This window comes from Rhinatrema bivittatum, chromosome 5 (genome assembly GCF_901001135.1).
Source record: "Rhinatrema bivittatum chromosome 5, aRhiBiv1.1, whole genome shotgun sequence".
Taxonomy (NCBI): Eukaryota; Metazoa; Chordata; class Amphibia; order Gymnophiona; family Rhinatrematidae; genus Rhinatrema; species Rhinatrema bivittatum.
This window is the reverse complement of record NC_042619.1, coordinates 844,909-871,426: the sequence shown is the minus strand read 5'-3', so window position 1 is coordinate 871,426 and position 26,518 is coordinate 844,909. Positions and strand designations below refer to the sequence as shown.

At 49.2% G+C, this 26,518-nt stretch overlaps 1 protein-coding gene across 1 annotated transcript in view; it reads right to left on the bottom strand.

Annotated features, from left to right (window-relative positions):
• Nucleotides 1-26,518, bottom strand: part of LOC115091554 (protocadherin-16-like) — a 145,558-nt gene that overhangs the window by 64,281 nt on the left and 54,759 nt on the right. Inside the window, exons 2-3 of the mRNA XM_029601737.1 lie at nt 14,557-14,670; nt 5,643-5,854 (exon numbers count right to left, since the gene is read on the bottom strand). Of these exons, the coding sequence (XP_029457597.1) occupies nt 5,643-5,854; nt 14,557-14,670 (326 nt within the window). The remainder of the gene's footprint in view (nt 1-5,642; nt 5,855-14,556; nt 14,671-26,518) is intronic.

Here is a 26,518-nt window from a genome sequence, read left to right as displayed (position 1 = left end):
ATGGAGGAAGCTCACAGCTCCTGCAGCCTCAGCCTCTCCCCACACAGTCACTGCAGGGAACGGTACAGTAGCACTGAGTGTGTGGGGGAAGGTCACAGCTCCTGCAGTCTCAGCCTCTCCCCACACAGTCACTGCAGGGAACGGTACAGTAGCACTGAGTGTATGGAGGAAGCTCACAGCTCCTGCAGCCTCAGCCTCTCCCCACACAGTCACTGCAGGGAACGGTACAGTAGCACTGAGTGTGTGGGGGAAGGTCACAGATCCTGCAGTCTCAGCCTCTCCCCACACAGTCACTGCAGGGAACGGTACAGTAGCACTGAGTGTGTGGGGGAAGGTCACAGATCCTGCAGTCTCAGCCTCTCCCCACACAGTCACTGTAGGGAACGGTACAGTAGCACTGAGTGTATGGAGGAAGCTCACAGCTCCTGCAGCCTCAGCCTCTCCCCACACAGTCACTGCAGGGAACGGTACAGTAGCACTGAGTGTGTGGGGGAAGGTCACAGCTCCTGCAGCCTCAGCCTCTCCCCACACAGTCACTGCAGGGAACGGTACAGTAGCACTGAGTGTATGGGGGAAGGTCACAGCTCCTGCAGCCTCAGCCTCTCCCCACACAGTCACTGCAGGGAACGGTACAGTAGCACTGAGTGTATGGAGGAAGCTCACAGCTCCTGCAGTCTCAGCCTCTCCCCACACAGTCACTGCAGGGAACGGTACAGTAGCACTGAGTGTATGGAGGAAGCTCACAGCTCCTGCAGCCTCAGCCTCTCCCCACACAGTCACTGCAGGGAACGGTACAGTAGCACTGAGTGTGTGGGGGAAGGTCACAGATCCTGCAGCCTCAGCCTCTCCCCACACAGTCACTGCAGGGAACAGTACAGTAGCACTGAGTGTATGGAGGAAGCTCACAGCTCCTGCAGTCTCAGCCTCTCCCCACACAGTCACTGTAGGGGACGGTACAGTAGCACTGAGTGTATGGAGGAAGCTCACAGCTCCTGCAGTCTCAGCCTCTCCCCACACAGTCACTGCAGGGAACGGTACAGTAGCACTGAGTGTGTGGGGGAAGGTCACAGCTCCTGCAGTCTCAGCCTCTCCCCACACAGTCACTGCAGGGAACAGTACAGTAGCACTGAGTGTGTGGGGGAAGGTCACAGATCCTGCAGTCTCAGCCTCTCCCCACACAGTCACTGCAGGGAACGGTACAGTAGCACTGAGTGTATGGAGGAAGCTCACAGCTCCTGCAGTCTCAGCCTCTCCCCACACAGTCACTGCAGGGAACGGTACAGTAGCACTGAGTGTGTGGGGGAAGGTCACAGCTCCTGCAGCCTCAGCCTCTCCCCACACAGTCACTGCAGGGAACAGTACAGTAGCACTGAGTGTGTGGGGGAAGGTCACAGCTCCTGCAGTCTCAGCCTCTCCCCACACAGTCACTGCAGGGAACGGTACAGTAGCACTGAGTGTATGGAGGAAGCTCACAGCTCCTGCAGTCTCAGCCTCTCCCCACACAGTCACTCAGGGAACAGTACAGTAGCACTGAGTGTATGGAGGAAGCTCACAGCTCCTGCAGTCTCAGCCTCTCCCCACACAGTCACTGCAGGGAACGGTACAGTAGCACTGAGTGTGTGGGGGAAGGTCACAGCTCCTGCAGCCTCAGCCTCTCCCCACACAGTCACTGCAGGGAATGGTACAGTAGCACTGAGTGTGTGGGGGAAGGTCACAGCTCCTGCAGTCTCAGCCTCTCCCCACACAGTCACTGCAGGGAACGGTACAGTAGCACTGAGTGTGTGGGGGAAGGTCACAGATCCTGCAGTCTCAGCCTCTCCCCACACAGTCACTGCAGGGAACGGTACAGTAGCACTGAGTGTATGGGGGAAGGTCACAGATCCTGCAGTCTCAGCCTCTCCCCACACAGTCACTGCAGGGAACGGTACAGTAGCACTGAGTGTATGGGGGAAGGTCACAGATCCTGCAGTCTCAGCCTCTCCCCACACAGTCACTGCAGGGAACGGTACAGTAGCACTGAGTGTATGGGGGAAGGTCACAGATCCTGCAGTCTCAGCCTCTCCCCACACAGTCACTGCAAGGAACGGTACAGTAGCACTGAGTGTGTGGGGGAAGGTCACAGATCCTGCAGTCTCAGCCTCTCCCCACACAGTCACTGCAGGGAACGGTACAGTAGCACTGAGTGTATGGAGGAAGCTCACAGCTCCTGCAGTCTCAGCCTCTCCCCACACAGTCACTGCAAGGAACGGTACAGTAGCACTGAGTGTGTGGGGGAAGCTCACAGCTCCTGCAGTCTCAGCCTCTCCCCACACAGTCACTGCAGGGAACGGTACAGTAGCACTGAGTGTATGGAGGAAGGTCACAGCTCCTGCAGTCTCAGCCTCTCCCTGCAGGATTGCTAAGTGTGGGGAAAGCACTGCAGGAAATGATGCAGGAGCAGGACTTTGGGGAAAATGCTTTGCTTGTATCATTAATTTTTCAAGCAGGCAGGCTGGAAATCGCCCTTTGTGAGTGAATGGAGAGAATGTTCCTTGGGACTGTTTTTGCTGTGGCTCTTTAATTCGTTGCACAGATGCAGAGTCTCAGCTTCCCTTGCCATAGCTGGTGAGCGGGCAGGAAGAGAAGCTATCAGAGGAGCGCGAGAGCTGTTTTTAAAGCTGGTTTCTGGCCAAATAAAAGTAGTGAGAAATACAAGGTTATGCAGGCTGCGAGCAACACGAATGTTACATAATCTGGTCACAGATGTAGAGAGGTTTATTATGAATGACGCCCAAACAGACATCAAGTCTATAGAGTAATCCAGGGCTAGGCTGAGTGGAGGGATTAGCAATATTCTCTCGTCTCATACCCACAATCTGTCCTCACTCTGAAAACTTCTACCATTCATTTTTAAATCAATTTAGCATTGCACGCAGAACTAATACTGCTGGCAAAATGTTCCCAGATTTTACCACTGAGTAAACCTGCTGCGTTGTGGAGGTGAAGCATGCAGACCTAACTCTGAGAGGATGCTCTTCTGTGGCGTTTGTTGCTCTTTTGGTCCTTCTGGTTAAGATTTGAGTGCAGGACTGGACCTAGAGGCTGGAAATGTTGTCTTCAAGGCTGACAACAACAACTAGTACAATATTAGGTGGTGTCGGGGAAGAGGGTGAGGTTAAGGGTCTAGCTGTCCAATTCTATGTAAAAAATAAAATCACAGAAACAAAATTTGACAGCAGATTAAGGACCATAAGGTGCCATGAAGTCTGCACAATGTTCTTCCTGGTTCAATGCCAGAAACCCCAACTAATGACTCAATTTCTGTTCATATCTATGCCATAAAGCATATTCTGAGCATATCCCAGGCTTTACCCCTCACTCCCCCACAGCTAAGGATCCTCTGTGCTTATCCCAGGCTTTATCCCTCACTCCCTCACAGCTAAGGATCCTCTGTGCTTATCCCAGGCTTTACCCCTCACTCCTCCACAGCTAAGGATCCTCTGTGCTTATCCCAGGCTTTATCCCTCACTCCCTCACAGCTAAGGATCCTCTGTGCTTATCCCAGGCTTTACCCCTCACTCCCCCACAGCTAAGGATCCTCTGTGCTTATCCCAGGCTTTACCTCTCACTCCCTCACAGCTAAGGATCCTCTGTGCTTATCCCAGGCTTTACCCCTCACTCCCCCACAGCTAAGGATCCTCTGTGCTTATCCCAGGCTTTACCTCTCACTCCCTCACAGCTAAGGATCCTCTGTGCTTATTCCAGGCTTTACCTCTCACTCCCTCACAGCTAAGGATCCTCTGTGCTTATCCCAGGCTTTACCTCTCACTCCCCCACAGCTAAGGATCCTCTGTGCTTATCCCAGGCTTTACCCCTCACTCCCTCACAGCTAAGGATCCTCTGTGCTTATCCCAGGCTTTACCTCTCACTCCCTCACAGCTAAGGATCCTCTGTGCTTATCCCAGGCTTTACCCCTCACTCCCTCACAGCTAAGGATCCTCTGTGCTTATCCCAGGCTTTACCTCACTTCCCCACAGCTAAGGATCCTCTGTGCTTATCCCAGGCTTTACCTCTCACTCCCTCACAGCTAAGGATCCTCTGTGCTTATCCCAGGCTTTACCTCTCACTCCCCCACAGCTAAGGATCCTCTGTGCTTATCCCAGGCTTTACCCCTCACTCCCTCACAGCTAAGCATCCTCTGTGCTTATCCCAGGCTTTACCCCTCACTCCCTCACAGCTAAGGATCCTCTGTGCTTATCCCAGGCTTTACCTCTCACTCCCCCACAGCTAAGCATCCTCTGTGCTTATCCCAGGCTTTACCCCTCACTCCCTCACAGCTAAGGATCCTCTTCAATTTGGGCAAGGTTAGTTGGGTTCTCTGTAAGCAGGTTGAGAACCTTCAATTTGGGCAAGGTTAGTTGGGTTCTCTGTAAGCAGGTTGGGAACCTTCAATTTGGGCAAGGTTAGTTGGGTTCTCTGTAAGCTGTTGGGAACCTTCAATTTGAGCAAGGTTAGTTGGGTTCTCTGTAAGCTGTTGGGAACCTTCAATTTGAGCAAGGCTAGTTGGATTCTCTGTAAGCAGGTTGGGAACCTTCAATTTAGGCAGTTAGTTGGGTTCTCTGTAAACTGGCTGAGATTTTTAATTGCAGCTAAGGTTAGTTGGATTCTCTGTAAGCAGGTTAGGATTCCTCAGTTTGGGCAAGGTTAGTTGGGTTCTCTGTAAGCAGGTTAGGATTCCTCAGTTTGGGCAAGGTTAGTTGGGTACTCTGTAAGCTGGCTGAGATTTTTAATTGCAGGTAAGGTTAGTTGGATTCTCTGTAAGCAGGTTGGGAACCTTCAATTTGGGCAAGGTTAGTTGGGTTCTCTGTAAGCTGGCTGAGATTTTTAATTGCAGGTAAGGTTAGTTGCGTTCTCTGTAAGCAGGTTGGGATTCCTCAGTTTGGGCAAGGTAGGTTGGGCTCTCTGTAAGCAGTTTGCAATCCCTTAGTTTGGGCAAGGTTAGTTGGGTTCTCTGTAAGCTGGCTGAGATTTTTAATTGCAGGTAAGGTTAGTTGGGTTCTCTGTAAGATGGCTGAGATTTTTAATTGCAGGTAAGGTTAGTTGGGTTCTCTGTAAGCAGGTTGGGATTCCTCAGTTTGGGCAAGGTTAGTTGGGTTCTTTGTAAGCTGGCTGAGATTTTTAATTGCAGGTAAGGTTAGTTGGGTTCTCTGTAAGCAGGTTGGGATTCCTCAGTTTGGGCAAGGTTAGTTGGGTTCTTTGTAAGCTGGCTGAGATTTTTAATTGCAGGTAAGGTTAGTTTGGTTCTCTGTAAGCAGGTTGGGATTCCTCAGTTTGGGCATGGTAGGTTGGGTTCTCTGTAAGCTGGCTGAGATTTTTAATTGCAGGTAAGGTTAGTTGGGGTCTCTGTAAGATGGCTGAGATTTTTAATTGCAGGTAAGGTTAGTTGGGTTCCTGTAAGCAGGTTGGGAACCTTCAATTTGGGCAAGGTTAATTGGGTTCTCTCTAAGCAGGTTGGGAACCTTCAATTTGGGCAAGGTTAGTTGGGTTCTCTGTAAACTGGATAAATTACATAAGAATATAAATTAATTGAGTTCTTTGTAATTTGGTTGGGATTACTCTGTTTGGTTAAGGTTACTTATACGCAATACTTGATTCATGCTTACCTGTATAACTGGAGAGCCGTAACCCTGTGCCTCCCAGATAAATGCTACATAGTTCTGCAGTTGGAAACGAGGTAGATTGTCATTCATGTCTTGCAAGTTTAGGTTGATGACCATAAAGCCATAGGAAGAAGAAGCCTCAGCCTGAATGACCAAACGTAGCTTTGGAATAAATTCAAAGTCCAGACTGGCTGAGTTGTGAACTGAGATTTCTCCTGAGATGTAAAAGGAGAAATATTTCTTAACAACATAGAAATATACAAATGTTATGGCAGAGGAAGTTATCACAAAAGTCAATGAAATATCTGCATTAACCCAAACAGCAATGAAAATTACAACTTTGTTAAGAATAAAGCAATCTTGTAGGACATCATAATAAGCTCTACCAGCCTCAGACCTTCATTGCTTTTTCAATAATCATCGGTCCAATAAGATGCATATTTTTTGAGAATTTTTTATGCAAATAAAATAATAATCAACTTGTGTATGCATTGCTTTCGTATGCTATAATCCTAACTGTCCCCAACAAGCGCTGTATTTTGAAGTGAGATACTGCTTCAGGGGATTTTCTCAGTGAGATTATATACATCCATCATAGTTTGAACCCGGTGCGTGCCAGGGACAGTTTGGATTATAGCACAAGAAAGCAATGCAAAGATAACTATGGCAGAAAAAGACCATATAGCCTATGTTGTCTGCCAGCTATATAAACTGCTCAGTTCTCTAATCCCTTTGAGTCCCTAAGAAGTCTTCTGTGTTTGTTTTTATCTCCATCTTGATTGGGAGGCCGTTTTATGCACCCACTACCTTCTCTGTAAAGAAATGTTTCCTGAATCTATCCCCTTTGACCCTCATCCCATGACCCCTTGTTCTAGAGCTTCCTTTTCAGTGAAAGAGTCCCGCCTCTGGTGCATGGAAACCTTTGAGATAGTTAAATGCCTCTATCATATCTCCCCTATCTTGCCTTTCCTCTAGGGTAAGAACATAAGAACATGCCATACTGGGTCAGACCAAGGGTCCATCAAGCCCAGCATGCTGTTTCCAACAGTGGCCAATCCAGGCCATAAGAACCTGGCAAGTACCAAAAAACTAAGTCTATTCCATGTTACTGTTGCTAATAATAGCAATGGCTATTCTCTAAGTCAACTTAATTAATAGCAGGTAATGGACTTCTCCTCCAAGAACTTATCCAATCCTTTTTTAAACACAGCTATACTAACTGCACTAACCACATCCTCTGGCAACAAATTCCAGAGTTTAATTGTGCGTTGAGTAAAAAAAAACTTTCTCCGATTAGTTTTAAATGTGCCACATGCTAACTTCTTGGAGTGCCCCCTAGTCTTTCTATTATCCAAAAGAGTAAATAACCAATTCCCATCTACCCGTTCTAGACCTCTCATGATTTTAAACACCTTTATCATATCCCCCCTCAGCCGTCTCTTCTGCAAGCTGAACAGCCCTAACCTCTTTAGTCTTTCCTCATAGGGGAGCTGTTCCATTCCCCTTATCATTTTGGTAGCCCTTCTTTGTACCTTCTCCATCGCAATTATATCTTTTTTGAGATGTGGCGACCAGAATTGTACACAGTATTCAAGGTGCGGTCTCACCATGGAGCGATACAGAGGCATTATGACATTTTCCGTTTTATTCACCATTCCCTTTCTAATAATTCCCAACATTCTGTTTGCTTTTTTGACTGCCGCAGCACACTGAACAGACAATTTCAATGTGTTATCCACTATGACGCCTAGATCTCTTTCTTGGGTTGTAGCACCTAATATGGAACCTAACATTGTGTAACTATAGCATGGGTTATTTTTCCCTATATGCATCACCTTGCACTTATCCACATTAAATTTTATCTGCCATTTTGATGCCCAATTTTCCAGTCTCACAAGGTTTTCCTGCAATTTATCAGTTGTTTAGATCTTTAAATTTCTCCTCAGATGCTTTACAACAAAGACCTCTGACCATTTTAGTAGCCATGCTCTGGTCGAACTCCAACTGGATTATATTCTTTGAAAGTGTGGTTTCCAGAACTGTACACAGGGTTCCAAATTAGGTCTCACCAGGTTTTTATATGAGCCAATTCACCTCCTATTCTTTGCAGCCCATTCCTCTCCCTATGCTCCCAGTGCAAGGTCTTCAGGTATAAAGTACTCATGGCAGTTTGAAAGGTGCCCTTTAAAGGAAAATTGGTTCTTACCTGCTAATTTTCGTTCCTGTAGTACCAAGGATCAGTCCAGACCGCTGGGTTGTGTCTCCCTTCCAGCAGAGGGAGTCAGAGAAAAAAAAACTGAAAAGGCACCCCTCTTAACCTGGTGTGCCACCTGCGATCCCTCAGTATGTACGATATCAAAGCAGAATAACACTAAAGGAGAAGAAATCCCCAAATATAACAACCAGTGGCTACAACACAACGCGTGGTAAAACAAACAAACCGTACCGCTGCATAACATATCAATCAAGAAGATGCCTTCCCATGCCTATAAAGAACTCTGCCGAGGTAAGAAGAAGGAAGAAAACATACAGAAAAAATGGACTCTCCAAAAAACTCAAGGGCGGGCGTCTGGACTGATCCTTGGTACTACAGAAACGAAAATTAGCAGGTAAGAACCAATTTTCCTTTCCCTGTATGTACCAGGATCAGTCCAGACCGCTAGGATGTACCAGAGCTGCCCTAATTGGGGTGGGATCTGGAGAGTCCCGCACGAAGAACACTGCTGCCAAAACAGTCGACCTCCGGATCCCGGACGTCCACACGATAATGTTTCGCAAAATTATGCGAGGATTTCCAAGTGGCTGCTCTACAAATCTCCTGCGGCGAGACTGACTGGCTTTCTGCCCAAGAAGCCGCTTGAGACCTGGTAGAGTGCGCTTTCAAGCCTTCTGGTATGGCACGCCCAGCGCAAAGATAAGTGGAGGAAATGGCCTCCTTCAACCACCTAGCAACCGTAGCTTTGGATGCCTTGTGTCCCTGTCTAGGACCAGTCAATAAGGCAAACAAAAAATCTGATAATCGAAAAGCATTGGTCACCTCTAGATAGCGAAGGAGAACCCGGCGCACATCCAACTTATGCAGATCCTTATCCATCTCAGAAGTCGGATCCAAATTCAGGAAAGCTGGTAACTCTACCGTCTGATTGACATGAAAAGCCGATACCACCTTGGGCAAGAAGGAGTGAACGGTCCGCAGTGAAACTCCGGAATCCGAAATACGAAGATACGTATCCCGACACAACAAAGCTTGAAGCTCTGAAATTCGCCGTGCGGAGGTAATGGCTACCAAAAAAACCAGTCTTGAGTGTCAAATCCTTCAACATAGCCCACTGGAGGGGCTCAAATGGAAGACCACATAAGCCCTTAAGAACTAAATTCAAGCTCCAGGCAGGACAAATTTGTCGAACCGGTGGGTGCAAATGCTTGGCCCCCTTCAAAAAACGGGACACATCTGGATGATCTGCCAGCGAAAAACCATCAATCTTGCCCCGCAGGCAACCCAGTGCCGCGACCTGGGAGAGAACTGCAAGCTTGACCTTTCTTCAGCCCCTCCTGCAGGAATGATAGGATATGTGCCACCGAAGCCAGATGTGGGGGGATGTTCAAACCTTGGCACCAAGAAGCGAAAAGTCTCCAAACACGAATATAGGCCAACGACGTGGACGATTTCCGTGCTTGCAAGAGGGTAGAAATAACCGAATCCGAATATCCCCTCTTCCTCAATTGCCTCCTCTCATAAGCCAGGCCGCTAGACAAAAGCGATCCGCTCGATCTAAAAATACTGGACCTTGTCGAAGAAGATTCGGAAGATGGGTGAGACGCACCAAACCGTCGATCGCCAACGAGATCAGATCCGCAAACCACGGCCTTCGGGGCCACTCTGGGGCTACCAGAATGACAGACCCCACGTGGTTCTCTATCTGACGCACAATCTTGCCCACTAGTGGCCAAGGCGGAAACACATACAGTAGTACGCCGCGAGGCCACGGAAGGACAAGAGCATCCACTCCTTCCGACCCATGGTCTCTCCGACGACTGAAAAACCGGGGCACCTTTGCATTTGTCTGAGTTGCCATCAGGTCGAGGTGTGGAACCCCCCCACGACAAGTGATCAGCCGGAAGGCTGCGGACAATTCCCACTCGCCGGGATCTAGATGCTGGCGGCTGAGAAAGTTTGCCTGCACATTGTCTATCCCGGCTATGTGGGGATAGACCATGCTATAGTTACACAAACGGGGAGAGGGTCGGAACACCTTCATTGGGACTGCTTACCTCCGGTGGCCACTTGAGAGCCTCCCTCCCGAATTGGCCTCCGACCACGAAAGGAAGTAGGCCAAGACTGAGCCCTCTGAGTCTGTTGTCGGGCGGGAAAGGCGGGCGGCCTCGACTGCCGAAATCTGCGCTGTCCTCGGAAACGGTAACGCGCTGCCCCACTGCCCCAAAGGGCCTGGAAGACTTAGGCTTGTCTTCTGGCAATTTATACACCTTATTCTCCCCAAGAGACTTAATAAGGGCGTCAAGTTCCTCCCCAAACAACAATTTTCCCTTAAAAGGAAGATTGCCCAACTGAGTTTTGGAAGAAATGTCCATGGACCAGTTCCAGAGCCAGAGAAGCTGTCTAGCTGAAACTGCAGTGGCCATGTTGCGTGAAGATGCCTGCAACAGATCATATATTGCATCCACTGTGTAAGCTACTGAGGACTCCATCCTATTCGCCTCATCTGCTTCCTCTGGCGGCAAAACCTGTGATGTGAGCATTTGCTGGACCCACCCGAGGGTCGCTCGATGCATGAGGCTACTGCAGACCGCCGCTCTAACACAGAGCGCTGACACCTCAAAAATGCACTTGAGGAAGACTTCTAGCCGCCTATCCTGTAAGTCCTGTCGCTCCCGTAACAGGAATGGTGGTCCGCTTGGTGACCGCAGTAACAGACCGCGTCCACCTTGGGAATCCTGAGGATATCCAAGGTTTCCTCAGGTAAAGGGTAGAGTTTGTCCATCACACGTCCCACCCTCAGGGTCGCATCCAGAGATTCCCACTCCCGAGTGACCAACTGCTTAAGCATTGGGTGGAAAGGAAATGTTTGGGGTAGGGCATGCAGTCCCGAGAGCACTGGTTTCCCCTTAACTGGCTCCGAAATGGGGACTGGTGCCTACACTTCTAGTTCCTCCAGGACATAGGGGATCAAGGGATCCAACTCCTCCTGGCGAAACAGCTGAGAAACCCGGGGGTCGTCCCCCTCTACTGGAGCGGACTCATCAACACCCCCATGTAGGTTTTGGAGGAGAGGATCCAGAAAAGATCCCAAAGGAAGAGGATCCGGAGCCCACCCCCCAGGGGCCGAAAGGGCATCCAGAGACGTGTCCAGCCGCGCAACCTTCGCGGGAGGGGGCTGTTCATCCTGCTGATGAGCTTCTGCCTCCAAAAAAGCCCTATGCATAAGTAAAATAAATTTTAAAGAAAAAACTGACTGGCCCTTTAAGGGATCCGATAGGTGAGGAGGGGGAGAAGGAGGAGGAGGGGGGAGGACTGGGCTCCCCGAGGGGGCGGGCCCCGGATCGTGCACGGGACTCAGACTGGGAGGAGAAATCGGAGAATCCTCTCCCCCAGTCAGCAGGCAGGGCTCCGACAAAATGGACGCCGTTCCCGCATGCGCCGGCGACGGACCCGATCGCGATCACCGTTCCACGCCTCGTGGCAAAATGGGCCCAAAATCACCCCCGGACGAGCCCCCCCGCCCGGGGAGGCAGCGGGCGCAAACCCCGTCCCGCGAGAGGCGCAACCCCGCCTCCCCACATGCTGAGCACGATAGCCCTCGTGGCATCCCGGGGGGTTCCAAACAGCTCAGTAGGAAAGAAAAAAGAAGAATTTAAAATACCCTGCTGACTCGCGGCCTTCCGGAGCTCTGGGAACGCTGCAGCACCCGAGGAAACTCGTCTCGGGGCGCTGAGGGGAGGGACCGGCCCTCCGGTTAATCCCCCTCCAGAGATAGACGGGCCCTCCGGGAACAAGGCTTTTAGAGCTGCCAGCCCCCGCCTTACCTCTACCACTGCTGAGTGAAAAGCCTGGGAAAATAAAACCGCACTGAGCTTTTTTTTTAATTTTTTTATACAACCAACTTGCTGTAGCCAAAGGTGTTAACTAAATCATCCAGAGCCTTAGAACTCTGTAAAAAAAAGATGTAACTAAATTTAAAGAAATTGAAAAATCAGGACGGCAGGTTCTGTCAACCGTTCTGTTGAGAGTCAGAGAAAATACTGGGGGATCGCAGGTGGCACAGCAGGTTAAGAGGGGTGAGTTTTCAGTTTTTTCTCTCTGACTCCCTCTGCTGGAAGGGAGACACAACCCAGCAGTCTGGACTGATCCTGGTACGTACAGGGAATGATCATTTCAACAGATTAAACATTCGTGGGTTGATTATCAAGGCTTGCCAATAATCCCTGGGGGTCCAGCAGGGGTCCGGGAGCGATTTCGTTGTCGGCTGCCAGTAACCAAAATGGTGCCGATAGCCTTTGCCCATACTATGTCACAGAGGCTTTCGGCGCCATTGGTCAGCTCCTGTCACATGATAGGAGCACAAGATGGCGCCGATGGCCATGTGACAGGGGCTGACCAATAGCGCCGAAAGCCCCTGTGACATGGTAGTTCAGGCTATTCGGCACCATTTTGAGGCGCACGGCTGCAGTAGGGCACGGAGGGCAAATGGAACCCGGGACCCCGCTGGACCACCAGGGATCTTCGTAAGTCTTGGGGAGGGATCGGGATGGGGGGGGGTGGTGTATAATAGTTAATTTAAATGTTTGGGGTGGTTTGGGGTGGTTTTTTTAATTTAAAAAAAAAAATTGTGCCCCTCTCCGCAGGCAAACCCGAAAAACGAAATTTCCCCGAAATTCGGGGAAATTTCATTTCGGGTTTCGGGACCTCCGAAACCGCAACGAATTAGGAAATTTCGTGCAATTTCCTAATTCGGGCGAAAAACGATACACATCTCTAGTAAACACCCAACTATCGGAATACATAGAAGAACACAAAATTCTATTCCCTACTCAATTCGGTTTCAGAAAAGCTTCAAGTACCGAATCCCTACTCATCTCACTGACGGACTACCTTACCTTGGGCCTCGATAAAGGACAGGCCTTCCTACTGATCCTACTGGATCTATCGGCAGCATTTGACACTGTAAACCACGCCATATTACTAAACCAGCTGGCGAACATCGGTATTGCAGGATCAGCACTAACATGGTTCAAAACTTTCTTAGAGAACAGAGGTTTTAACAAAGAATCCCATAGATACCCATCTTCACAAGGAGCTCCTCAGGGTTCCTCTCTCTCACCGACACTTTTCAACTTATACCTTCTCCCGCTCTGCCAACTGCTAAATAAATTGAACCTAAAACACTTTATTTATGCCGACGACGTCCAGATTGTGATCCCCCTCAAAGAGTCCATCACTAAAACTCTAGAACTTTGGGAAAACTGTTTTCAAGAAATGAATGACCTCCTATCCAGCTTAAATTTAATTCTAAACCAATCAAAAAGTGAATTCCTGCTAATCACTCCAGATAATTGCAAAATCACTATGAACCCGCCAGCCAACTTGCAAATCACAAAAGTAAGAGATTTAGAAGTTTCTATAGACAACCGGCTAAACCTAAAATCATTCATTAACCAAACAACTAAGGACTGCTTCCACAAACTACACGTATTGAAAAGAATAAAACCCCTATTTCATTTCCATGATTATAGAACAGTGCTCCAAGCAATAATCTTTGCTAAAATTGATTACTGCAACGCTATCCTACTAGGCCTCCCATCATCCCATACTAAACCGCTCCAAATGATTCAGAACACGGCAGCAAGAATCCTAACAAACAAGAGGAGAAGAGATCACATTACGCCAGTCCTTAAGGACCTGCACTGGTTGCCAATCCACTACAGAATAATCCATAAATCTCTCACTACAATTTACAAAAATATTCATGGACTGGCTCCACTCCATCTACAAATAGAACTCAAAAAACACTCCTCCAACAGACCCATCAGAGAAACATACAGAGAATATCTACAGGTACCACACGCCAATACCACCCAACATATAACATTGAGAGGCCGGGCCTTCTCTACAGCAGGTCCTCCACTATGGAACTCAATCCCCTTAGAATTATGACAGGAACCATGTCTTCCTACCTTCAGAAAAAGACTTAAAACATGGCTGTTCAAGAAAGCCTTTCCGGACCCTTACTGATTCTCCTACACCAAATACAGCAAGACTGATCATCTTCTATTAAACTGATATAGACATTAACAACCACCGCAACGTTCTACTTCTTGTTAATCTTCTATCATCCTCTTCTTCTTCTTCTCCCAATTAGAATCATCCCTGTTTTATTGTAACTTCTTTTTCTGAGCACTTGTTATAATTTGTTATAATTTGTTATAAGTTGTAATGTATACGCTCAAGTTATAGTTATGTATTGCTCACCCCTTGTTTTATGTAAACCGACATGATACGAACTCCGTGAATGCCGGTATAGAAAAAAACACAAACAAATAAATAAATAAATAAATCTGCCCTTTAGTCCTCTATCTTTTAGAGTAAAACCCCTAAATTGGCCATTTTTAAAATGTACTAGGGCTGAATCTCTAAATTTAGGCTCCTAGTTTCATTAGGAACTTAAATTTAGGAGCTTAAAAAGCAGGAGGTTATTGCAGGAAAATTAGGGAGATGAGGTAAGGGAACGGAGATAGGGTGGGGAAAAATAGCCGCTTAGCCCAGATTTTCAGCTCTAAACACTAACATAGGAGCTTACACCTAGGAAATGAATAGCAGCCCAAATTTAGCTGAATCTTCAAATTAAAGTAGGTCCCTAAGTTAGGGGCGTAAGGGGCTGGTATAGAGAAGTGATCCACATACCTGTGCCGGGATGGATCTGCAAGGCTGCATTCTCATTTCCACTCACAAAGCTGTAGGTAATTCTTCCAGAGGAGCCTCCTACATGCACAGCATGGACGGTCAGCACCGCAGTGCCTACAGCAAGGAAGCAAACACACAGAGAAAAGAGGAAGCTGATGAGAAGCTCCCAGGAGGCACCAGAGATTCAATACAGACCTAACAGAAGAGATAAACTCACCAGCACGCCATTATCTAACCAAGCTCTTCTCAATCTCATTGCATTATATTACCACAAAAACTGCTCACTGAGGGGAAGAGGAGTGACCCTCACATCCCTGGGGTTATTTCTCCGGTCACTGAGGGGCAGAGGGGGTGACCCTCACATCCCTGGGGTTATTTCCCAGGTCACTGAGGGGCAGAGGGGGTGACCCTCACATCCCTGGGGTTATTTCCCTGGTCACTGAGGGGCAGAGGGGGGTGACCCTCACATCCCTGGGGTTATTTCCCCGGTCACTGAGGGGCAGAGGGGGTGACCCTCACATCCCTGGGGTTATTTCCCCGGTCACTGAGGGGCAGAGGGAGTGACCCTCACATCCCTGGGGTTATTTCCCTGGTCACTGAGGAGCAGAGGGGTGACCCTCACATCCCTGGGGTTATTTCCCCGGTCACTGAGGGGCAGAGGGAGTGACCCTCACATCCCTGGGGTTATTTCCCCGGTCACTGAGGGGCAGAGGGAGTGACCCTCACATCCCTGGGGTTATTTCCCCGGTCACTGAGGGGCAGAGGGGGTGACCCTCACATCCCTGGGGTTATTACCCCGGTCACTGAGGGGCAGAGGGGGTGAGCTTCACATCCCTGGGGTTATATCCCCGGTCACTGAGGGGCAGAGGGGGTGACTCTCACATCCCTGGGGTTATTTCCCCGGTCACTGAGGGGCAGAGGGGGTGACCCTCACATCCCTGGGGTTATTTCCCCGGTCACTGAGGGGCAGAGGGGGTGACCCTCACATCCCTGGGGTTATTTCCCCGGTCACTGAGGGGCAGAGGGGGTGACCCTCACATCCCTGGGGTTATTTTCCCGGTCACTGAGGGGCAGAGTGGGTGACCCTCACATACCTGGGGTTATATCCCCGGTCACTGAGGAGCAGAGGGGGTGACCGTCACATCCCTGGGGTTATTTCCCTGGTCACTGAGGGGCAGAGGGGGTGACCCTCACATCCCTGGGGTTATTTCCCCGGTCACTGAGGAGCAGAGGGGGTGACCATCACATCCCTGGGGTTATTTCCCCGGTCACTGAGGGGCAGAGGGGGTGACCGTCACATCCCTGGGGTTATATCCCCGGTCACTGAGGGGCAGAGGGTGTGACCGTCACAACCCTGGGGTTATATCCCCGGTCACTGAGGGGCAGAGGGTGTGACCGTCACAACCCTGGGGTTATATCCCTGGTCACTGAGGGGCAGAGGGGGTGACCCTCACATCCCTGGGGTTATTTCCCCGTCACTGAGGGGCAGAGGGGGTGACCATCACATCCCTGGGGTTATTTCCCTGGTCACTGAGGGGCAGAGGGGGTGACCGTCACATCCCTGGGGTTATATCCCTGGTCACTGAGGGGCAGAGGGTGTGACCGTCACATCCCTGGGGTTATATCCCCGGTCACTGAGGGGCAGAGGGGGTGACCCTCACATCCCTGGGGTTATATCCCCGGTCACTGAGGGGCAGAGTGGGTGACCCTCACATCCCTGGGGTTATATCCCTGGTCACTGAGGAGCAGAGGGGGTGACCCTCACATCCCTGGGGTTATTTCCCCGGTCACTGAGGGGCAGAGGGGGTGACCCTCACATCCCTGGGGTTATTTCCCTGGTCACAGAGGGGCAGAGGGGGTGACCTTCGCATCCCTGGGGTTATTTCCCTGGTCACTGAGGGGCAGAGGGGGTGACCGTCACATCCCTGGGGTTATATCCCTGGTCACTGAGGGGCAGAGGGGGTGACCCTCACATCCCTGGGGTTATTTCCCCGGTCACTGAGGGTGTGACCCTCACACCCCTGGGGTTATTTCCCCGGTCACTGAGGGGCAGAGGGGGTGACCCTCACATCCCTGGGGTTATTTCCCCGGTCACTGAGGAGCAGAGGGGGTGACCCTCACATCCCTGGGGTTATTTCCCCGGCCTCTGAGGGGAAGAGGCTGTGACCCTCACATCCCTGGGGTTATTTCCCCGGTCACTGAGGGTGTGACCCTCACACCCCTGGGGTTATTTCCTCGGTCACTGAGGGGCAGAGAGGGTGACCCTCACATCCCTGGGGTTATTTCCCCGGTCACTGAGGAGCAGAGGGGGTGACCCTCACATCCCTGGGGTTATTTCCCTGGTCACTGAGGGGCAGAGGAGGGTGACCCTCACAGACGAGGACTCAGGAACGAGGTATTTGGATGCACAGACGAGGACTCAGGTACGAGGTATTTGGATGCACAGACGAGGACTCAGGAACGAGGTATTTGGATGCCCAGACGAGGACTCAGGAACGAGGTACTTGGATGCACAGACGAGGACTCAGGTACGAGGTATTTGGATGCACAGACGAGGACTCAGGAACGAGGTATTTGGATGCACAGACGAGGATTCAGGAACGAGGTATTTGGATGCACAGACGAGGACTCAGGAACGAGGTATTTGGATGCACAGACGAGGACTCAGGAACGAGGTATTTGGATGCACAGACGAGGACTCAGGTACGAGGTATTTGGATGCACAGACGAGGACTCAGGTACGAGGTATTTGGATGCACAGACGAGGACTCAGGAACGAGGTATTTGGATGCACAGACGAGGACTCAGGTACGAGGTATTTGGATGCACAGACGAGGACTCAGGTACGAGGTACTTGGATGGACAGACGAGGACTCAGGAACGAGGTATTTGGATGGACAGACGAGGACTCAGGAACGAGGTATTTGGATGCACAGACGAGGACTCAGGTACGAGGTATTTGGATGCACAGACGAGGACTCAGGTACGAGGTATTTGGATGCCCAGACGAGGACTCAGGTACGAGGTCCTTGGATGCACAGACGAGGACTCAGGAACGAGGTATTTGGATACACAGACGAGGACTCAGGAACGAGGTCCTTGGATGCACAGACGAGGACTCAGGAACGAGGTATTTGGATGCACAGACGAGGACTCAGGAACGAGGTATTTGGATGCACAGACGAGGACTCAGGTACGCGGTATTTGGATGCACAGACGAGGACTCAGGTACGCGGTATTTGGATGCACAGACGAGGACTCAGGAACGAGGTATTTGGATGCACAGACGAGGACTCAGGTATGTGGACATTGGCATGATCCCTCAGGGTGCCCTACACAGCGAGTGCTACTGGTCTGGTCATGGACCACCCTGTCCTACATCCGCGGGAGCGAGACCAGTGCAGGGAGGGTACGAGGAACTGAAGAATCAGGAACAAGGTACTGTAGACATAGACTCAGGCAAGATTCAAGGTATTCAGAAGACTCAGGTGAGGTACAAGGCAGTGCACCACGAAGCGCCCTACACAGCCCGCCCGTGGGTCTGGTCGCAGACCACGACATGGCACGCCAGGAAGAGAGACACGAAGAACCAGGGGTTCAGGATAACTGGACAGGATCACGGACATCAGGATCAGGAGAACAAACATCTGGACTGGAACAAGGATTCCTGGATCAGGAGACAGACCTTAGACTTGGAACACGAACATCAGGTGGACATCTGGACTGGAACATGCAGATCAGGACCAGACGAGGAGCTCCAACGAATAACAGGAAACACAGGACCTTGAAGAAGTGCTGGAACAAGGACGACTCCTGGAGGGAAGGACAGCAGGATCCCAGGAGTGACCAACTCCTTGTGAAGGCAAAGCTGGAATGGACGCTGAGCCCTTTTGTAGGGCTGAAGAGGACAACGCCCAGGGAGGGGTCAGCAGGGGGCCACACCTGGCTGGCCCTTGAAAAGGTGGAGAGCTGGAAGAAAGAGCAGGATCGTTGGTGGCGTTCTCCCAGCCACGTTGAAGACCAGGAGGCAGGCAGGCTGCTGGAGGGGCTCCATGCCGTGAAGACAGAAGCAGGGAGAGTGCTCCAGACCGGCTGAGGACCCCGGGAGAGGCTGCAGTGCGTCGGGGAGGGCAGGAGCGGCAACGGAGGTCCCAGCCGCGAGGGAGAGTGCTGGACGCGGAGGACGGCGTTGGCAGGGGACTGCCGTTCCGAATGTCTGGGGATCCGTGAGGCGAGTCAGCGGCCCGACTGGCTGTGAAGGTAGGGAGCCTGCCCACGCTCCTCGTGGGGAGGATCACAACACCAAATTATCCATCTGCATAGCACAAACATCTTCATCAGCTTCTCCCCCAAGCGCACTTCCCATCCTGCCTCTCTCCCCTTCCTCTGTGGTTGTAGCTAATCCATTCCCTCCTGCTCCACTTGCAAGGTCTCTTTATGAAGCATTTGTTTAATAATTCTGCTTTTTCCTCATCTTTCTCCACACAATGATCCGTCTCTCCTTTCAGTACCAGCTCAGGCCTTCCTTCTTAATCTCCCATGTCCACAAACTCACTCTTCTCACTTCACTTCACTTCTTCGGCAATCCTTTCTTCTACCTGATCTTTTCTATCTTGATTTCTTTCCTCCTCTCTCTCTCTTTCAGCTTTCAGGGCAGTAACTACCGCTCCGTGCAGGATACCCCCATGTTTTTGTTAAGGGTAGTAACTGCCGCTCCGTGCAGGTTACCCCCATGTTTCTGTTAAGGGTAGTAACTGCCGCTCCCTGCAGGTCACCCCCATGTTTCTGTTAAGGATAGTAACTGCCGCTCCATGCAGGTTACCCCCATGTTTTTGTTAAGGGTAGTAACTGCCGCTCCGTGCAGGTTACCCCCATGTTTCTGTTAAGGGTAGTAACTGCCGCTCCGTGCAGGTTACCCCCATGTTTCTGTTAAGGGTAGTAACTGCCGCTCCGTGCAGGTTATCCCATGTTTTTGTTAAGGGAAGTAACTGCCGCTCCGTGCAGGTTACCCCCATGTTTCTGTTAAGGGTTGTAACTGCCGCTCCGTGCAGGTTATCCCCATGTTTCTGTTAAGGGAAGTAACTGCCGCTCCGTGCAGGTTACCCCCATGTTTCTGTTAAGGGCAGTAACTGCCGCACCGTGCAGGTTACCCCCATGTTTCTGTTAAGGGCAGTAACTGCTGCTCCATGCAGGTTATCCCCATGTTTCTGTTAAGGGCAGTAACTGCTGCTCCGTGCAAGTTACCCCCATGTTTTTGTTAAGGGTAGTAACTGCCGCTCCGTGCAGGTCACCCCCATGTTTCTGTTAAGGATAGTAACTGCTGCTCCGTGCAGGTTATCCCCATGTTTCTGTTAAGGGAAGTAACTGCCGCTCCGTGCAGGTTACCCCCATGTTTCTGTTAAGGGCAGTAACTGCCGCACCGTGCAGGTTACCCCCATGTTTCTGTTAAGGGCAGTACTGCCGCTCCATGCAGCTTAGCCCCATGTTTCTGTTAAGGGCAGTAACTGCTGCTCCGTGCAGGTTATCCCCATGTTTCTGTTAAGGGAAGTAACTGCCGCTCCGTGCAGGTTACCCCCATGTTTCTGTTAAGGGCAGTAACTGCCGCTCCGTGCAGGTTACCCCCATGTTTCTGTTAAGGGCAGTAACTGCCGCTCCGTGCAGGTTACCCCCATGTTTCTGTTAAGGGCAGTAACTGCCGCTCCATGCAGGTTACCCCCATGTTTCTGTTAAGGGCAGTAACTGCTGCTCCGTGCAGGTTACCCCCATGTTTCTGTTAAGGGCAGTAACTGCCGCTCCGTGCAGGTTACCCCCATGTTTAAGGACTCAAAATTGTATGCATCCCTACTCCCATTGCAACCTAAACTTAACTAGGAACTGAACAAAATTAAGATGAAGGCAGCAGTCCAGCAGCAAGAGGGGGGGGGGGGGGGCCTTACAGTCTTTTGCATCGAGTGTCACATGTATGATTTTTTTTTACCCACCAGTGAGAGGTTGTACGTGTGCACCTGGTGCAAAGAGCTCCTGGCTCTCAGAGAACGAGTCCGATCTCTGGATGCTAGAGTGGCAGACCTGGAGGAGCTGAGGCAGACAGAGAGGTATATAGATGAGACCTTCAGGGACATAGTAGTCAAGTCCCAACTTCAGACAGGCAGCCCTGGTGCTGCCTTGGAGGAAGAAGGTCTCATGATGGGAGAGAATCAACCAGATGTAGCAGGAAAGGATCCTGTAGCAAGAACCTGCTCTCTAGGTGATGCATTGTCCTTTCGCACTGAGGATATCTCCCCAAGGCCTACTGCCCAGGAGGGAAGGGTTAGGTCGGCCGTCATAGTTGGTGATTCGATTATTAGGAATGTAGATAGATGGGTGGCTGGTGGGTGTGAGGATCACCTGGTAACATGCCTACCTGGTGCGAAGGTGGCGGACCTCACGCGTCACCTAGATAGGATTTTAGACAGTGCTGGGGAGGAGCCGGCTGTCATGGTACATGTGGGCACCAACGACATAGGAAAATGTGGGAGGGAGGTTCTGGAAGCCAAATTTAGGCTCTTAGGTAGAAAGCTTAAATCCAGAACCTCCAGGGTAGCATTCTCTGAAATGCTCCCTGTTCCATGCGCAGGTCACCAGAGGCAGGAAGAGCTTCGGAGTCTCAATGCGTGGATGAGACGATGGTGCAGGGAAGAGGGATTCAGTTTTGTAAGGAACTGGGGAACCTTGAGTCTCTTCCGAAGGGATGGGCTCCACCTTAACTAGGGTGGAACCAGACTGCTGGCGCTAACCTTTAAAAAGGAGATAGAGCAGCTTTTAAACTAGAACAAAGGGGAAAGCCGACAGTCACTCAGCAGTGCATGGTTCGGAGAGCGGTATCTTTAAAGGATATTAATGATGCATTAGAATTAGGGCATCCCGACAGTGAGGTTCCACTAATTAGAAAAGTAGTCCAAGTGCCTGTAACTAAAAACTCACCTGAGCTACAAAAATTCCAAGTTCTCTGGAGGAATGGAGGAGCAGAGGTGATATGATACAGACTTTCAGCTACTTGAAAGGTTTTAATGATCCAAAGACAACGACAAACCTTTTCCGTCGGAAAAAAATCAGCAGAACCAGGGGTCGCAATTTAAAACTCCAGGGAGGAAGACTTAGAACCAATGTCAGGAAGTATTTCTTCACGGAGAGGGTGGTGGATACCTGGAATGCCCTTCTGGAGGAAGTGGTGAAGACCAGATCTGTGAAGGACTTCAAAGGGGTGTGGGGATAAACACTGTGGAATCCATAAAGTCTAGAGGACGTGAATGAAGAGTGAGTGGCTCGTAGGAATGATGGCTACTGCCTGGAGATAATACCCTTATTCAATAAACATACACATGGTTAATGCGACTCCAACATTGCTCTGTTTCAACGGCAAGAGGAAATGTGGAAAAAAGGATTTGCATTCACAAAAAAAGCGGGGAGTAGCTTGCTTGTTACGGCGGTTACTACCCCAAACCAAATAAGCCTGATACTTCACTTTCAATGCATATCCAGCATAGCTCTCTGCTTCAACGGCAGGGGAGAAAGTCTGATACTTCACTTTCAATGCATACCCAGCATAACTCTCTGCTTCAATGGCAGGAGGGAATGAAGAAAAGTGGATCTATATACAGACAACAACCAACAAGGACTGAATTACATAGTCTGGGTAAACAAATAAGCATGGGTGTAGCTTGCTTATTGCGACGGTTACTACCCCTAACTAATTAAGCTAGATATTTTCACTGAGATGCAGTTCCAACACTGCTCTCTACATTAATGGCGGGGGTGGAAGGGAAATAGAACCAAAAGATTACTAAGGGCCAAGAGTAACAGATAAGCATGAGAAAAAAAAAAAAGAGTGCGAAAGCTTGCTGGGCAGACTGGATAGGCCGTTTGGTCTTCTTCTGCCGGCATTTCTGTGTTTATATATATATAAGTTATCCCTGACAACTGAAAAGCAGAATGAAAATACAAACAAAAAACAAACTTTGAAATGTTTGTATGCTAATGCCAGAAGTCTAAGAAGTAAGATGGGAGAATTAGAATGTATAGCAGTGAATGATGACATAGACTTAATTGGCATCTCAGAGACATGGTGGAAAGAGGATAACCAATGGGACAGTGCTATACCGGGGTACAAATTATATCGCAATGACAGAGAGGAGCACCCGGGAGGCGGTGTGGTGCTTTATGTCCGGGATGGCATAGAGTCCAACAGGATAAACATCCTGCATGAGAATAAATGCAAAATTGAATCTTTATGGATAGAAATCCCTTGTGTGTCGGGGAATACTATAGTGATAGGGGTATACTACCATCCACCTGGTCAAGATGGTGAGATGGACAGTGAAATGCTAAGAGAAATTCAGGAAGCTAACCAAATTGGTAGTGCAGTAATAATGGGAGACTTCAATTACCGCAGGATACATAGGTGCAGGCAGAAATTTCACTTTCAATGCATACCCACCTCTACCAGCATTACCAGCTCCAGCTACCTCTTCTACGCTTACACCATCCTCACGCTATGCGTCTATAGCGGCGGCTTTTTTAGATGCGGGCCAACACCCTCCCGATCCCGGGCCTCCCGTCAAAACAGCCCGCTTGACCCGCACCCGTGGACGCCATCAACAACTTCAACAACCTCCACGGACCACCAGAGCATCCCATGCCACCCCGGATCCATGGTTATAGACGCACCTGCTGTATTTAACTTATCCTCACGACCCTTATCGTCCTCTGAATTGGAAGTACTGTCTAAGGGACTTTCTTTTGTGCCCACTTTGAAATGCAATTTATTTGATTTAAAAATACATCTATACCGCTTTTGCCGGTTATTAAAGATTAAATTGTTTTTTGCGGATACTCCATCCAGTCCGGATATGTCTTTAGTTCGTATGAGATCTAGATGGGTGCCTCCAGGCCCTTGTGATCCACTAATTGCGGCTTTTGAGCGGTTGGTAGGTCAGGATATGACGGATCTTGTTTCAAGCCGACATTACACTCAGTTTAACCTTTCTAAATCTGAACATCAGGCCGTCTCTTTATTATGTAAAGATTCGTCTATTATTATCAAACCCGCTGATAAGGGCGGAGGCATTGTTATCCAGGATAAAAACCTATATATGTCTGAGGCCTTGAGACAACTTACCGATACCTCCTTTTACCTCCCATTACCCGAGGATCCCACTCCTCGGCTGCTTGAACAAATTAAACAGGTCATTACAGCAGCATTAGACCGTCATATCCTGACCCCTCGTGAGGCCAAATTTCTTATACAAGAGTATCCCATTACACCAGTTTTCTATATGTTGCCTAAAGTACATAAAAGTTTACAGGACCCTCCTGGTCGCCCAATTGTGGCAGGCATTGGTTCGCTTTTAGAACCCTTGTCCCAATTTGTGGACTTATTTCTAAAACCTTTTGTGCCTCACATCCGATCGTATATAAGGGACTCTGCACACTTTATCACTATTTTAGATAATACACCAGTCCCTAGCGAGCCGTTTCTTTTTGTCACCTTAGATATTGTGTCCTTGTACACAAGTATTCCTCAATCTGCCGCTTTACAAGTTATAGAACGAATTTTGGACTCTCGAACTGGCCCACAACGTGTCCCCACCTCCTTGTTAGTCACGTTAGCCACTATGGCGCTTACTGAAAACTTTTTTCGATTTGGTGACACATTTTACCTTCAGATCAAAGGGACCGCAATGGGTTCTACAATGGCCCCGAGTCTGGCCTGCTTATTTGTGGCTGAATTTGAGGATCTATTTGTGTACCAAGGAGAAGGTTTTCGACATGTGCCATTGTGGCTTCGTTATATAGACGACATTTTTTTACTCTGGCTAGGTACAGAAATTCAATTTTTTATGTTCATTGATTGGCTCAATACCTGTGATCCCAATTTACAGTTTAACTTTTGTATACATCAGACTCAGATAGCTTTCTTGGATGTCCTTGTCTCGGTGGACGGTGGCCACTTCTTGACCACCATCCACCGTAAGGAAACTGACAGGAATACCCTCTTGGCTTTCAACAGCTGTCACCCTCGCACACTACGAAGGAACATTCCTACAGGGCAATTTTTCAGGCTTCGTAGACTGTGTACCACCAGGAGCGAGTTTATCAAACAAGCCCAAGTTATGTCCTCTCGATTTTTCTCACGTGGGTATCCGAGGTATATTGTCAAGAGAGCAATGAAGCGGGCCTTACATACGAATCGGGATCTTTTATTTTTACCATCATCCCGGGATGACCAGTTAGTTACAAATTGTATTCTGCCTTTTTCAACCCTCAGTCGGCAGATTACAACAATGATCCGTAGACATTGGGATGCTCTATCTTTACATACTTTGTTCCCAGGTCCCTTGAGATTTACCTTTCGTAGAGGTAAAAACCTACGTGATAAATTGATTCATACTGATATCCCCATTTCCAGAAATATGGACAATGCAATTGGCCATTATCCGTGTGGCCGATGCATTGCATGCTCTCACACTTCTCCATCCACGAGCTTCAGTCACCCTGTTTCTAAAAAAATTTTTAAGTTATTGTCGTACTCTGATTGTACCACATCAGGAGTCATTTATGTTATCACCTGTCCCTGCCCGCTGATTTACGTTGGGAAAACCTCTCGCATGGTAAAAACTCGAATTATAGAGCACTGCTCAAATATCCGCCATTCGCGAGAAAAGGCACCCCTCGTGGATCACTGGGTAAAAAAATCACACACGCTTTCAGATCTATCTTACAGTGTTCTTGAGGTTTTTCCACGGCCCCCCCGAGGAGGTAACTATGCAGAACAGCTGGGTCGGGTTGAACAACGCTGGATCTTCACTTTAGACTCAGTATTCCCCAAGGGTCTGAATCGCGATATTGAGTGGTTTTTGTTTACTTAAAGTGGCCTGTTGTGCAGAGTTCTTTATTTTGATCGGATGAGTCCTGCAGCGCTGTAATACAGGAATGGCAACCAATGAACGGGGCCGTGAGCTCCCACGTGGTTTGTCCTCCTGATTTGGCGCGCTTAATCAGCTTTAAATACCTGTCAGCGTTCAAGGGCAGTGCGCTCCCTGTCACTTTTAAGGCATTTTGCTGTCAGGTATGTTGGAATGCTTTATATCCTAAGTCTTATACTCATTATTCGGCTATAAGTCCCACGCTGTTGTCCTGATGTATACTTCTGTTTTACAGTTATTGTTAGAACCCCTGTTGGCGTGCCCTCCCGATGCAGCCCGCGGCGAAACACGGGAACCGTGTCGGGGGACGCCATTAACCTACTGCCTGTATGAATCAGAGGAGTTGCCATATTGAAGAATAAAAAGTCGTACTTATACACTTGATTGTGAGTACTGTATCAGGACTTAAATTTCTGCCTGCACCTATGTATCCTGCGATTTTGCTATAGTGCAGAGTTTGCTCACCATGTACTTTTGGTCTTGGATTACCTTTATCCCTGGGCTTTAAATGGCTGCCGATGATCAAACTTTTAGTTATTCGGAAGCTGAACTGAATGCAGTTCTATCGGACCACCTGTTCTTTGAAGATTCTCTGCCTGCACCCTCACCCACTGTCACTTGGACTGATATCATAGATATTCAAAAACGTTTAACCCGAGCAGAGTTACACGCTGCAACCTTGATTGAATATTGCAGAGTCCGTCGGATTCCGCGAGGCCTCCGAGTTCAAAAGGAGCCTCGGTTGCACACTGATAATAGCACTTTTATCACCCGTTGGAACCAAATACTCAATAAGTGCTCTTTGGATTTAATGGTATTGATTATTGAAACCACGAAAACATTACAGATCTCCCTTCAGGAAGAATTGTCAAAAAATCTGGACACTATAAAACATTCTTTATCCATTGAAACTTTTGACCAAGAGCACTCCGAGTTTCAATCTCAACTTGACAAGTTCCGGACTGATTTAAAAGCTGTCAAGTATCAAAAGTTTATTC